Source organism: Paroedura picta, chromosome 1 (assembly GCF_049243985.1).
Source record: "Paroedura picta isolate Pp20150507F chromosome 1, Ppicta_v3.0, whole genome shotgun sequence".
NCBI classification, from domain to species: domain Eukaryota; kingdom Metazoa; phylum Chordata; class Lepidosauria; order Squamata; family Gekkonidae; genus Paroedura; species Paroedura picta.
In genome coordinates this window covers 63,569,482-63,582,745 of record NC_135369.1, presented here as the reverse complement: position 1 = coordinate 63,582,745, position 13,264 = coordinate 63,569,482, and the positions used below count along the sequence as shown (strand labels likewise).

Sequence of the window (13,264 nt, the reverse complement as noted above, 5' to 3'; positions counted from 1 at the left end):
ATTATCATAGCCAGAATTAATGAGAAGTAGCTAGAAGCATTTTCTCCCCTACCTGACAGATCCCTTGAGGCAAAGAGAACTCTTGTTTCTGAAGGCCTTGTGTCTGTCTCACTGTGGGTCACATATGTCTGTTTGGAGACCCAAACTAAGGGTCAGTTTCTTAAGCAGGTTCTCAAAATATAGAGGGCTGAATTTATGGCTGAGCTGAAAAGCTAAACTGAAAGGATTTAGAGAATGGTGTGTTTTCTGTTCAGCATGGTATCTGAGAATCTGGCCAACATACCCAGGATGTCTTCATTAATTTTATTAATGGAACACCTTTCTATGTTATCACAATTATGTAATAATCAGATTGGCTCCAGTAGCAAAGACATGGAACCCATTTCTTCTGAAATTGATTGATTGATTGATTGTATTTATATACTGGCCTCATGGAACAACAACAAAAAATGATACAGGTAACATCATTTCTAGAACAACAAGGTAAATAACAACAATATTAAGGAATGACGGAACTACAAGGAGCTTCAGCTCCACTCTTACTGAGACCCAGTATGCTGGATAGATTTGTAGCAGTTATAGTAGGGGGGGGGGGTGGCTAGGGGTCCAATTGGAAGCGACGGTTTAGGTCAACCTCAACCAAGTGCCTGGTGGAGGAGCTCCCTTTTACAGGAGGAGCTCCTGCAGGCCCTGCAGAACTGTTCAGACTCTGTCAGGGCCCTGATCTCATTGATTTCTCTTGGTATTGTCATGGCCTTTCCATGTGCTTGCCAGTTCAATGAATGTTCTTGATTATGTGTACATTAAGTGTCATCAAATCTGGCAACCCTATGAATTAATATCCTCCAAAATGTCCTGTCATTAACAGTTTTGTTCCTGACTTGCAAACTGAAGGCCTTTGCTTCCTTTATCTCATGTCGGGACTTCCTCTTTTACTGCTGCCTTCAACTTATTCTATCCAGTGACTCTTGTCTTCTTATAATAAGACCAAAGTACAGTAGCCTCAGTTTAGTCATTTAGTTCAGACTTGATTTGTTTAGTTTAATTCAGACTTGATTTGATCTAGAGCCACTTATCCATAAAACTGTCCTCCAACACCACATTTCAAATGCATCAACTTGCTTCCTGTCAGCTTTCTTCAGTGTCCAACTTTCACACTCATACATAATAATGGGAGGCATGAATGGCCTTAGAAACATAAAGTTAGAAGGGGCCATACAGGCCATCTACTCCACCCCCCTACTCAGTGTAGGATCAGCCAAAAGCATCCATGATAAGTATCTATCCAGCTGCTGCCTGGTGACTGCCAGTGAGGGGGAGCTAGCTACTTCCTTAGGCAGTTGATTCCACTGCTGAATTACTCTGAAAGATACCATTCTGTGAGCTTAAACCCCTGTGAGCTTAAACCCATTACTGCTGGTCCTATCCTCTGCTGTCTGCAGGAACCACTACCTGTCATCCAAGTGACAACCCCTTCTCCAGGCTGAACATTCCCAAGTCCCTCAGCCTTTCCTCACAGGCCTTGGTCCCCAGGCCCTGGATCATCCTCTTTGCTCTCTTCTGCACCCTCTCAATTTTGCCCAAATCCTTTTTGAAGTGAGGCCTCTAGAACTGTACACAGTACTCCAGGTGGGGTCTGAACAATGCAATGTACAATGGGACTATGACATCTTGCCCAAGACTGCATTTGCTTATATGTAGTCTACAGTCCACAATACCTCAAGACCTTAATCTTATTTACATATTAACTTGATCTTATTAAAATATTACACGAAGACAGCAATTATATTCACTGGATGCATATAGTTTATTATACCCATTATCATTTTAAATATTTTCCCCAAGGGTGAAATTTGTTGTTCTATCATCACCAAAGTGAATGGATGGAAATGATTTATTTACAGGATTTATTACCTGCCTTTCTGTCCTCATCAGGGCCACCAAAGTGGTTAACAGATCAAAAACACACATCATAAAATCACATTGTAGAAACCATTAAAGCCTACCAAAAACACATGATTAAAACAATTTGGCTAAAATACACAGGCAAAAATATAAAATCAACAATTAAAATAAAAGGCAAGAAGAGGGGTTATTAAGGTAATGCCCGTATTGAGTCTGCCATGAAAATGCTAGAGGGCGTCACCCCAAGGGTCAGACATGACCCGGTGTTTGCACAGGGGATACCTTTACCTTTAAATGAAACAAACATGTCTTTGTCCACTGGCAGAAGGCAGCAGCAGAACAGGCGTCTCCCTGGGGAGAGAGTTCCAGTGTTTTGGTGCCACAGCTGAGAAGGCCTTGTCCTGGGTTGCCACCTGCCTAAATTCAGAAGGAGGAAACAGTCAAAGCAGGGCCTTGGAATATATCCACAGTGATTAGGTAGACTCATGAGGGAGTAGGCAGCCTTCAGGCATGTTGGTCCCAAACAGCAAACTGTAAGTCAGTAGGAAGAAGACTGAAGTGACATGATCCCTACAACCCACTCTGGTCAACTTCCTAGCTGCAGCATTCTGCACCAATTGAAGTTTCCAAACCCATTTCAAGAGCAGTTTCACCTAGGCCTATTCTGCACACAATAGATAATGCATTTTCAATGCACTTTAGAAGTAGATTTTCCTGTTCTGCACAGGAAAATCCAGCTGCCAAAGCACATTGAAAGTGCATTATCCTATGTGTGCGGAATGGGCCCTAGAATGCCTTGCATTATTATCACATTTCCTACACTAGTAGTTTTATAGGTGATTAGTTTTAATATTGCCAGAGTTAAATACAAATTAAATCATAACATAGTAAGAATTTCTCTAGATTGTCAACATGTAGCTGGGGGAGAGTCATAGAACCATGCGAAGCAGGAGATGCCTTTATTTGATTGCCAAAATTGTTGAACCATTCTTCCTTAAATTCCTTCCAGGAGCAAAATGTTTCCTTCCATGAATCTTACTGAATGCAGGTCATCATCATCATCATCATCATCATCATCATCATCATCATCATCATCATCATCATCATCATCATCATCATCATCATCATCATCATCATCATCATCATTATTATTATTATTATTATTATTATTATTATTATTATTATATTTATACACTGCCTCCCCCGAAGGCTCATTCATCTGATCAAATGGAATCTGATCTTTTATAACACAATTCAGTCAGAAACGACCCAACTTGCAAACTGCTCGTAAATACATCATTATATATAGCTTATGAAATGATTCCCACCAAAGATAGCATAGATACCTCAGGGGCTTTCCGCACTCCTTCAAAATTGCACAATGGTTGCCAATTGAAATCGCTACTGATTTGCCGTTATGCACAACGTCGTTGACAATCTGCAACATTCCTGAAACCGATCTGCAAAAAGCGCTTCATTGTAGCGCTTTCAGGGAAATCCCAAAAAGTGGATTCACCCTCCGGAAAGCGCTACACTCCTGCAACCAATCTGCAACACTAGCGGGAAAGTTCTGTGCGTTACCATTGTTGTGGTTTCTGCAAAGTCCCTCCCCCTGGCTCTCTTCTCTGATCTTCCGGCGTAGCGATCGCCATTTTTTTTTCTCCGAGCGAGCGATCAATGCACCGGCGAGCCTTCGTTTACCCAGGGAGGCTTCCCCGGCTGCAGTCCCTCTGTTTAAAGTCACTAAGCACAAGCAACACAGAAGCCCGTTTGCTGGTTTATTTTCCCTTTATTTTTCACACTGTTTTCGGCCGAAAATCGCGCCCGTGAGGGGGGGGGGATTTCTTTTTCACTCGGGGGGAGCATGGCAACGATGAAACGGCAGCTCAAACACCACCTGCCAGCTGGATGGGTCTCTCCGTTGCAACGAATCAACGCAGATTTGTTGCAACGGGTGTTTTTTTTTTTGAACCTTTCTTAAAGGGAAAGGGGCTGTTTGGGAGCATGACAACAGCCGCCCATTGGCTGCTTGACGGCCAGGGGCGGGATGAGCTCGGCAATAGCGCTTCCTTTCTAGTGATTTTTGCCAAGACCAGAAGCCTGTGAGAAACGATAGAAATGCAACTGGATTCCACTACAAAGGCAGGTATGCATAACGACTAATTCCACTATTTAAAATGGCGATTTTTCGTTCAGCAAACAATTTGCTACATGGATCCCGGTGCGGAATGGCCCTCAGTATTGCCTATTCTGTCTGGCAGAGGCTCTGTAAGATCTCAGGCAGAAAAAGTGTGTGGTTTTTTTTAAACACTACCTGATATCCCTTGAACTATATATGCCAAGAACTGAACACTGGACTTCCTGCATACAAAAATTGTGCTAAGCCACTTGTGGAAGGACCATACTAATCCCACCCTACTACAAATGGGGATATGGAACATGGCATATCATTTATTTCTAAAGCTATAGAGCTGCCATGTAAATGATACGCTCCTGTCACTGTTGGTCTAAAGAGAAACAAGACTACAGACTTCTTCCAGATTCTTCAGCCATTCAACCACCCTTTGCTTCAGCTACCTTTGTTTGGTGAAGAAGGGCTTTCTTTTGGCCACTTTCCCACCCCTTAGCTTTCGGGGACCAAGGGAAATCTGAAACAAGCTTGTTCTGTTTAGCCTGGAGAGGAGATGACTAAGAAGGGATCTGATAGCCATCTTCAAGTATTTAAAAGCCTGCCATATAGGAGATCGAACAGAGTTGTTCTCTCTTGCCCCAAAGGGACGGACCAGAACCAATGGGATAAAATTAATTCAAAAGAAATTCCATCCAAACATCAGGAAGAAATAACTGAAAGAGCGGTTTCTCAGTGGAACAGGCTTCCTCAGGAGGTGGTAGGCTCTCCATCTCTGGAAATTTTTAAACAGGCTGGATAGCCATCTGATGGAGAGGCTGATTCTGTGAAGGCTTAAGGGTGTGGCAGGTTACAGTGGATGAGTGACAGGGTTGTGAGTGTCCTACATAGAGCAGGGGGTTCAACTAGATGACCCAGGAGGTCCCTTCCAACTCTATGATACTATGATTCTTTCTACTGTGAGTCAGTTTCACTGAGTGACAAGTCAGAAGTGTGTCTATTTCTTTGTGAGATCTAGTGTTTGGTAGCAAAACTCTGATCAGTTGACAAACCAAAGTGTTGCCACGGGAATTCAATAGAAGCATACTCAATTTTGCATCACATGGTGAGATGCAGATGTAAGCATTGATATCCAGCATTCAAATCTCATCTTCTCAATTAGTTCTGGCATTTTTTTCTCCTGAATATACCAAGTAGCTGCAATGGCCTCATTGCCAGATATATATATAACACCAGGGTTTTCTTTTACATTCCAAGCAGCATTAATTTGTGACACTGCCTTTGCTAGAAGCAGGCAGTTAATTTGTATTTTGCAGTGTTGGATCCCCCCCACCCCCTTATCTGAGGACTGTCAGCGTCTTACATTACACAGGTGACCTGAGGAAAACAAAGATCTGCCAGGATTGGATGAGAAGAGAATGGAGACATTCATTTCCCCAGCATAGGTGGTGTAACAAATCAATCTTGACTCTGCTGATAAATTGAACTTCAAGCTTCGCAAGGTTCCTTTTCAGGTGCAATCCACTGGGAGACACAGCAGGAAGCCAAGGTAAAAGGGAACCGTCATTTTTTAGCATTTCATTTTCCAAAACAAAAACACACACCCTGCACAGTAGGAAAATCAGTTCTCTACTCGTGGTTCAGCAGCAGATAAAGCGGACTAGGTTCAGAAACTTATCTGAACCCTTGGGACCAGGGCAGGTATTTTAAAAGCCACTTTCAAATTCCAGGGAAGATGATTCATGGTGCAATCTTCCAGTATCCAAACCACACAACCCCTTATTCCCAAGGGAATCTATTAGCCTATTTGCTCCAAAAATAAACAGATGTTGTACTAGAACAAAGCAGAATAAATAAAAACATGTTCATCTTTAAGGCACTGCAATACTCCTGAACAATGTTTGAGTCCAGTGGCATCTTTAAGACCACATTTTTTTATTGAAGGTATAAGCTTTTGTTGGCACGCACACTTCTTCAGATGCAATACTCCTATTTATTCTTGTTCCCTGTTTTCTTGAATACCAATTGAAAGCTCCAGTCCCACATCACCGCCCCTACAATATAGATACGGGCAGGACTGAGGTGATATCTTTCTGTGCGATCCTATTCTTCTTACCAGCAAACTGTTTTAAGAAATGCATGTCTCTGTTGGGTGCTGTTATGAGAATAACACTTGAAAGTGCCCTAATTTTATGAGTTTATATTTCATTCAAGATTCTTTATTGGGCAGGTGATACTTGTTAGATGTTTTGGAGATCAGGCACATAGAATTACTCACTCAGATCCCAAAGTCATAAGAACTAAACATAATGAGCCAAGGGTGGGAGAAGCCACACCACAATGACCCAGAGCTCTGCCGCTTTGTAGTGCTTCAACTGTGTCAGGTAATGTTGGAGACATCTGTCTGGTTTAGACCTTGATTCAGCCAGAAGGCATTAAGAACTTAAGGCTACCAACCTTGAGGTAGGGCTTGGAGATCTCTTGAAATTACAACTGACTTCCCTTAAAACTCCCACCCTCTCCAGAGTCCACTTCCCAAATCTTCAGGAATTTCCCAAACGTGTTGGAAACCCTCAAAGTACTAAAGATCTCAATGGCAATTGAGGTTCTTGAGCATGGACAGGGGTTTTCGTTATATTACTCAGAAAGTTGGAAGTCAAAGTTGATCTCTCAGCTGTCCACAGTCTTTCTTCCTCATGGGCTGAGTTTGGGGAAGGTGGGGCAAGGGGAAATTATGGCATGGTGTTTCTTCAGGACTGGTCTTCTGGGGTCTTAAAAGAACTCTCAGGAGAAGCCTGAGAATTCTGTTAAGAAGGTCATAAAGACTGAGTCTGTTCCAGATTGAGATGCATGGGTTTTATCTACCTTTAGAACAGGTATTCTATTACCTACAAGTGTCCTGATGGAACTGTACACTTCCTCCACATCAAAAGGGAAAAAAGGAGGGAATGCATGGCATAAACTATGGTTGGAAGATTAATGGAGTGATGCATTCACATCAAGCTAAAAGGAAACAATATGGCAAAAGAAATGTGGACCCCACAATTTTAAAAAATGCTTTGGTGAAAGGACAAACCCACCAAGGGGAAGGGGGCTGAAATCTGCCTAGTCCCTTCCCATTGGGACTTCTGGTGAACAGACAACATTTTCTAGTTTCAGAGGTCCTCTAAACTAAGCTGATGTACTTTTATACTAAATTTCTGTTTTTCTGTTGAGTTTCTGCAGTTTTATAGGGGGGTTATTTTGCTGATTAATGCTATTTTTAGTCATATCTTAATGGTTTTCAATGGAATATTATGGGTCACTGTGGGGGCCTTTATCAGGACAAATTATGACCTCACTAGATATACCCAGGATGCAGAGATGTGCGCAAGTAGTCCTTTCGCATTCTGAGATAACACAGCGAAAGTACAATTGACTAACTCCTTGTTTCAGTTCAAAATACAGAAGCATTAGATTCCCTTCTCTTTTCATAGTTCTGCTTTGCCTTATCTTTTGTCCATATCAAATAGTACAATGTCTCTCTGAAAGGGATTCTCATCCACTTTTCCCACTCGCCAGCGATATCCCTTCTGCTTCCTTTCACCCAGCTGTTGTAGCAGCCACACTTGAAGCAGCGATGAGCATCCTTGTGTAAATATCTCTGGCTTTAGCATTCTTTAGAAACCTTTTACATTTTCTACAACACGGTACAAAAACGAGGAGTCGTATATCTTCAGCATTATGCAGGAAGCGTTTCTCTGTTAGAGATATCAAAGCTTGAAAAACATTCAGGTAAGCACTATTGCCAAAACAATTTTATTGTGATCCACAGAATGGACCCAGAATTGCACACGTTTAGGTGTAATGATTCCAGCAAAACACCTTCTTACAATTTCAGAAAAGCAACTCGCAAATGATTAGAGCTGTTTAGCATCATCAAAGATCAGATACACAGTATAGAGGGATTCTGTGGCATGAGTGAGTAGTCAGTAGCTACATAATACTGCTGAAATTCCAGTGCTTTCCATTAAAAGAGGTAGCGGGCGGGCAAATGGGTCTCGAATCGATTACAGAAAACAATCCAGACCAAGCATCGAGCATCATATTACCCTGACTACAACCATTTTCACATGGGGTTTTCTTCATAATTGCAACTATAACCTGTGCAAGATACTTTTAGAAGTGCTTTTTTTTGGGGGGGGGGGTCAGTCTTGCAGAATGAAATTCCTTGTCATTTTTGCTACTTCCAAGGCTTCTTTAGTGATGAAGGATTTCTGTCCATTGCTGTCATGCACAACTGCATGGGCCAATGGGGATTTTCTGGCCATTAAAGTGTACACTGTCCTAATTATTTTCTCATTGTGTGTAACAGAGTTACACAAGTTTGCATGTTGGGAGGTACGAAAGTTTCCTCAACGTTTCCCCATTTCATTCTTACATACCCGCTTTAATTGTCTATCTACCTTATCGTTAAATTAAGGGGAGGGGGGAAGAGAGCAGTTAATACAAAATAGCAACATGGTATAAAATTAATTTTAAAAAAATAAATAAAATGTCATATGTAAATAGTCCAGCTATTTAACTCCTGCTACCAATACCTGACAAAGCTAATCAAAATAGCACAGTACTGTCTAACATGTTAGGGTTGCCTTCTCTTGCTCCTTGCGGGGGTCCTATTCCCTTAGAAGCTGCATCACAGCCAGACTCCTTTCCCACACGGAGGCTGAGCAAAGAGCAAAAGTTCTAGCATTTAATGGGATAAAGGGTTTGAATTCTGTTCAAAGCTCCTCTTGCAAAACTTCCAAAATATCTTTATGTTAAGACCTAGTGGGTCAGCCTTCAAAAAAAGTGGAATTCCATACATGTGGACTATTTCCCAGCATTGCCTCTCTTGCCTCTGTAGTTTGACGTGGAGAAAGGATAGCATAGCTAAGAGGACATTCCCTCTCTGCCTTCAAGACTACAATGGATGGAGAGCTGCAAAAAGCAAACTCTAGAATAGTCCTGGTCAAATGAGTTACTAACTGGATAGCTTTGCGAAAATGAACTGACTAAATGAACCTGTCCTTTAACTGTTTCTAGCTAATTCATACGGGTTGACATGAGGACAGGGGAGCACCATCAAACTGGCCTTTGATAGCAACAGTGAGGTAAAGCAGCCATCCACGAATCAGATGGCAATGATGCAATTTGATGGTAAGCATCTGACTACAGGATTTCCAAAAAAATCTTGTAAGTTTGGGAAGGGAACATGTGTTGCCTACAGATAATACGTGGGGGTGTGAGGCTTTTTAATCATGATTGTAACTCAATAACTGTCAAGGCAAACTTTTGCCATGTCACAGAGGTTAAAACAGAGAACAACTTTAAGATGTATACATCTTAAGATGTGTACATCTGGGGAACTTCCTAGTTACTTGAATTTGGGAGGGTTCATGTGTTCCACATGATATTTGCTCTACAGGGAGTCCTAGCAAATCAGTATCTGCTGACTAGAGTCTGTATATGATAAATGCAACTGAAAATGTGCTTGTTGCATTTTTAGATGTACACTTATAACAATGCAGCCCCAAAAACGTAACATGTGATGTGCCCCTTTATGAAATATACATGATCAGCAATTCTTGATTATCCCATTACTAGGACATTTTAGTCAATATTGTTATGCTTTAAGTAACCACCATTTTTCTATGATTTATCATTTGCAGATCATTTCACTAGTGATTATAAGACAATTGTGTTTGTTTGCTTATTCGCTGTCCTTCAGTGAAGCTGAACTGTGTTCCTTCTAGTGTAACAGCTGGTTTTCAGCAAAAGAGCTTGAAATAATGAAGAACTTAATAACAATGTCAGTCTGTTTTTCCCCCAGTTGGCAGATCTGTAACTCAGATCCAGTGGTTCAAGTGAAGAACTCTTCTTCTTTGTTCTGCTTCATGAATAGAGCATCATCATCAACCACTGCAAGGAATGAGAAGAATTAAATGGCTTTATTATGGTGAACAGTACACAAACATACAAGGATTAGAAGGAGAGGGACCATGAGAACAGCTTAGTAAATAGTCAAGCTCAGTTTGAGTGGCTGTTGGCTTAAGGTAAAGGTAAAGGTATCCCCTGTGCAAGCACCGAGTCATGTCTGACCCTTGGGGTGACGCCCTCTAGCGTTTTCATGGCAGACTCAATACGGGGTGGTTTGCCAGTGCCTTCCCCAGTCATGACCGTTTACCCCCCAGCAAGCTGGGTACTCATTTTACCGACCTCGGAAGGATGGAAGGCTGAGTCAACCTTGAGCCGGCTGCTGGGATTGAACTCCCAACCTCATGGGCAAAGCTTTCAGATGGCTGCCTTACCACTCTGCGCCACAAGAGGCTCTTGGCTGTTGGCTTAGATGCAGGTAAAGAAAGAGCTTCAAAAAATAATCATGCTGTCTGGATTTTCTGAGCCTGGGAGTCAGGTATGCCAAGTAAACATAACTGAGCTCACATTGGGCAGCTGGAACTGAGATCTGTGATTTCTAAGACTCAGCACGGGTTTCGCAAGATCAAGTCATGTCAGACCAAACTTATGTCTTTTTTCGAGAAAGTGACTACCTTGCTGGATCAGGAGAATGCTGTGGACATAGTTTATCTGGATTTCAGTAAAGCTTTTGATAAGGTTCCACATGATATTCTTGTTCACAAGTTGGTAAAATGCGGTGTGGATCCTAATTCTGTCAGGTGGATCAATAACTGGTTGACAAATCGTACCCAGAGTGTACTTGTTAATGGTTCAGCATCTTCTTGGAAAAGAGTGACAAGTGGAATACCACAAGGATCTGTCCTGGGGCCTGTGTTGTTCAACATATTTATAAATGATTTGGATGAGGGATTAGAGGGGATACTTATTACATTTGCAGATGATAGTTCAGCAGTGGAATAGGCTGCCTAAGGAGGTGGTGAGCTCCCCCTCACTGGCAGTCTTCAAACAAAGGTTGGATACACACTTTTCTTGGATGCTTTAGGATGCTTTGGGCTGATCCTGCATTGAGCAGGGGGTTGGACTAGATGGCCTGTGTGGCCCCTTCCAACTCTATGATTCTATTCTACACTAAACTGGGAGGGGTAGCAAACACAACTGAAGACAGCAACAGAATACAGGATGATCTTGATAGGCTCGAGAAGTGGGCTAAACTGAATAAAATGAAGTTCAATAGGGACAAACGTAAAGTTCTGCATTTAGGTAGGAAAAACCAAATACACAAATATAAGATGGGGAGACTTGTCTTGGCAGTAGCATGTGTGAAAATGATCTAGACCATACATTGAACATGAATCAGCAGTGTGACTCAGTGGCTAAAAAGGCAAATGGTATTTTGGGCTGTATCAAACAGAGTATTGTGTCCAGATCACGGGAGGTGATGGTACCGCTTTACTCTGCTCTGGTTCGGCCTCACTTGGAGTACTGTGTTCAGTTTTGGGAACCCCAATTGAAGAGGGATGATGACAAACTAGAATGTGTCCAAAGGAGGGCAAGAAAGATGGTGAGGGGTTTGGAGACCAAGACATATGAAGAAAGGCTGGGGGAGCTTGGTCTGTTTAGCCTAGAAAGGAGACGACTGAGAGGGGATCTGATAACCATCTTCAAGTATTTAAAAGGGTGCCATATGGAGGATGGAGCAGAATTGTTCTCTCTTGCCTCAGAGGGACAGACCAGAATGAATGGGATGAAATTAATTCAAAAGTAATTCCATCTAAACTTCCGGAAGAAGTTCCTGACAGTTAGAGCGGTTTCTCAGTGGAACAGACTTCCTCGGGAGGTGGTGGGTTCTCCATCTTTGGAAATTTTTTAACAGAGGCTAGATAGCCATCTGACGGAGAGGCTGATTATGTGAAGGCAAAGGGGTGGCAGATTACAGTAGATGCGCGATTGGGATGTGAGTGTCCTGCATAGTGGAGGGGGTTGGACTAGAGGACCCATGAGGTTCTTTCCAACTCTATTATTCTATGATTCTATGATTGGGATAGTGGTAGTAGTGGTGGTGATAGAAAACGTTGTCAAGTCACAGCCGACTTATGTGGACCCATGGCGTTTTCAAGGCAAGAGACTTCTGAAATGGCTTGCCATTGCTTGATTTTGCATAGTGACCCTTGGTAGTCTCCCATCCAAATAATAAGCAGGGCTAGCCCTACTTAGTTTCCAAGGTCTGACAAGATCAGGCTAGCCTGGGCCATCCAGATCAGGGCTGTGTCCATACATTTATTTCAATGGAGAGGAGCTAGTTCCATTTCTAGCCAGAGCTCGAAGTGCAGGAGCACTTTCAATAATAATTGTCCCAGTGACCAACCATTATGTGCCCAGGCAGAGAAACAGACCATTACTTTATCATCCCAGGTATCTCTCCAGCTGAAGTAAACGGTTTCGGTACTTTGTGAGAGGGAGGAGAAAAGATGGACAAGTCACTCTTGCAGATCCTGGGATCTCTGGCAGCACATTCAGACCCGTACTATGCTCTCAGGTTTCCATCATCTGTGTGAAAATAGTGAGGTCAAAATCCAGCGATATCACTTTCCCCCTGCTCTCAGACCTTCTAGCACTGGGGAAAGGAACATAAAGTTCTGGAAGTACAGCTTAGTGGCAGATGGTCTGCTTTGCATGCTGATAGTCCCCATTCAATCCCTGACATCCCCAGTAGTCAGTGATGTGGAAGATCTCTGTCTGAGAACCTGGAGAACTGCTGCCAGTCAGAGTAAAAGAAAATTATAATCAGAGCACCTTCATGTGTTTATGGAAGAGAATCTGATGTGGTTGGATCATAGTTCAGTAAGAAATTTTAATTTACTCCTCTAGCAATCTGGTAATGGGAAAGCCAGTCACATGTTGTGCCGAGTGCTCAATGCAGCTAATGGGAAAAGGAAAATAGCATCCCTCAACTCATGCAATAACTTCTACCCCTGAATAATGATGGGCCTAGGAACTCAAGCTTCTCAGAGAGGACTCTTGGTCCACAGTCTGGGACCTCCTGGGATTGCCTGTGTGCCTGCATATGATACTTTACTTGAAGGATACAGCTCTGTTGCTCTAAAGACCATAAGCTGAGACTGCTTGCACAGCCTCCTAAAAGAATTCTTCTGGAATTATCGCATTCACTGTTGTATTTCTTCCAGACATTGAAGATTTATCCATTCTTCTATAGTTAAAAGCTTGTTCAGGCATGGATTTTCTCCCCTCCCTTGCTAAAGATCATAGGAAGCAATCAGACTGCATACCTAAGAC

The 13,264-nt window shown here is 42.4% G+C and overlaps 1 protein-coding gene across 1 annotated transcript in view; it reads right to left on the bottom strand.

The window, feature by feature from the left end:
• Positions 1–7,464: 7,464 nt before the first annotated feature.
• The window catches only part of CAPN14 (calpain 14), a 46,852-nt gene continuing 41,052 nt past the window's right edge, over positions 7,465–13,264 (bottom strand). The window contains exon 21 of the mRNA XM_077310388.1: positions 7,465–9,973. Within this exon, the coding sequence (XP_077166503.1) occupies positions 9,947–9,973 (27 nt within the window). The 3' untranslated portion in view covers positions 7,465–9,946. The remainder of the gene's footprint in view (positions 9,974–13,264) is intronic.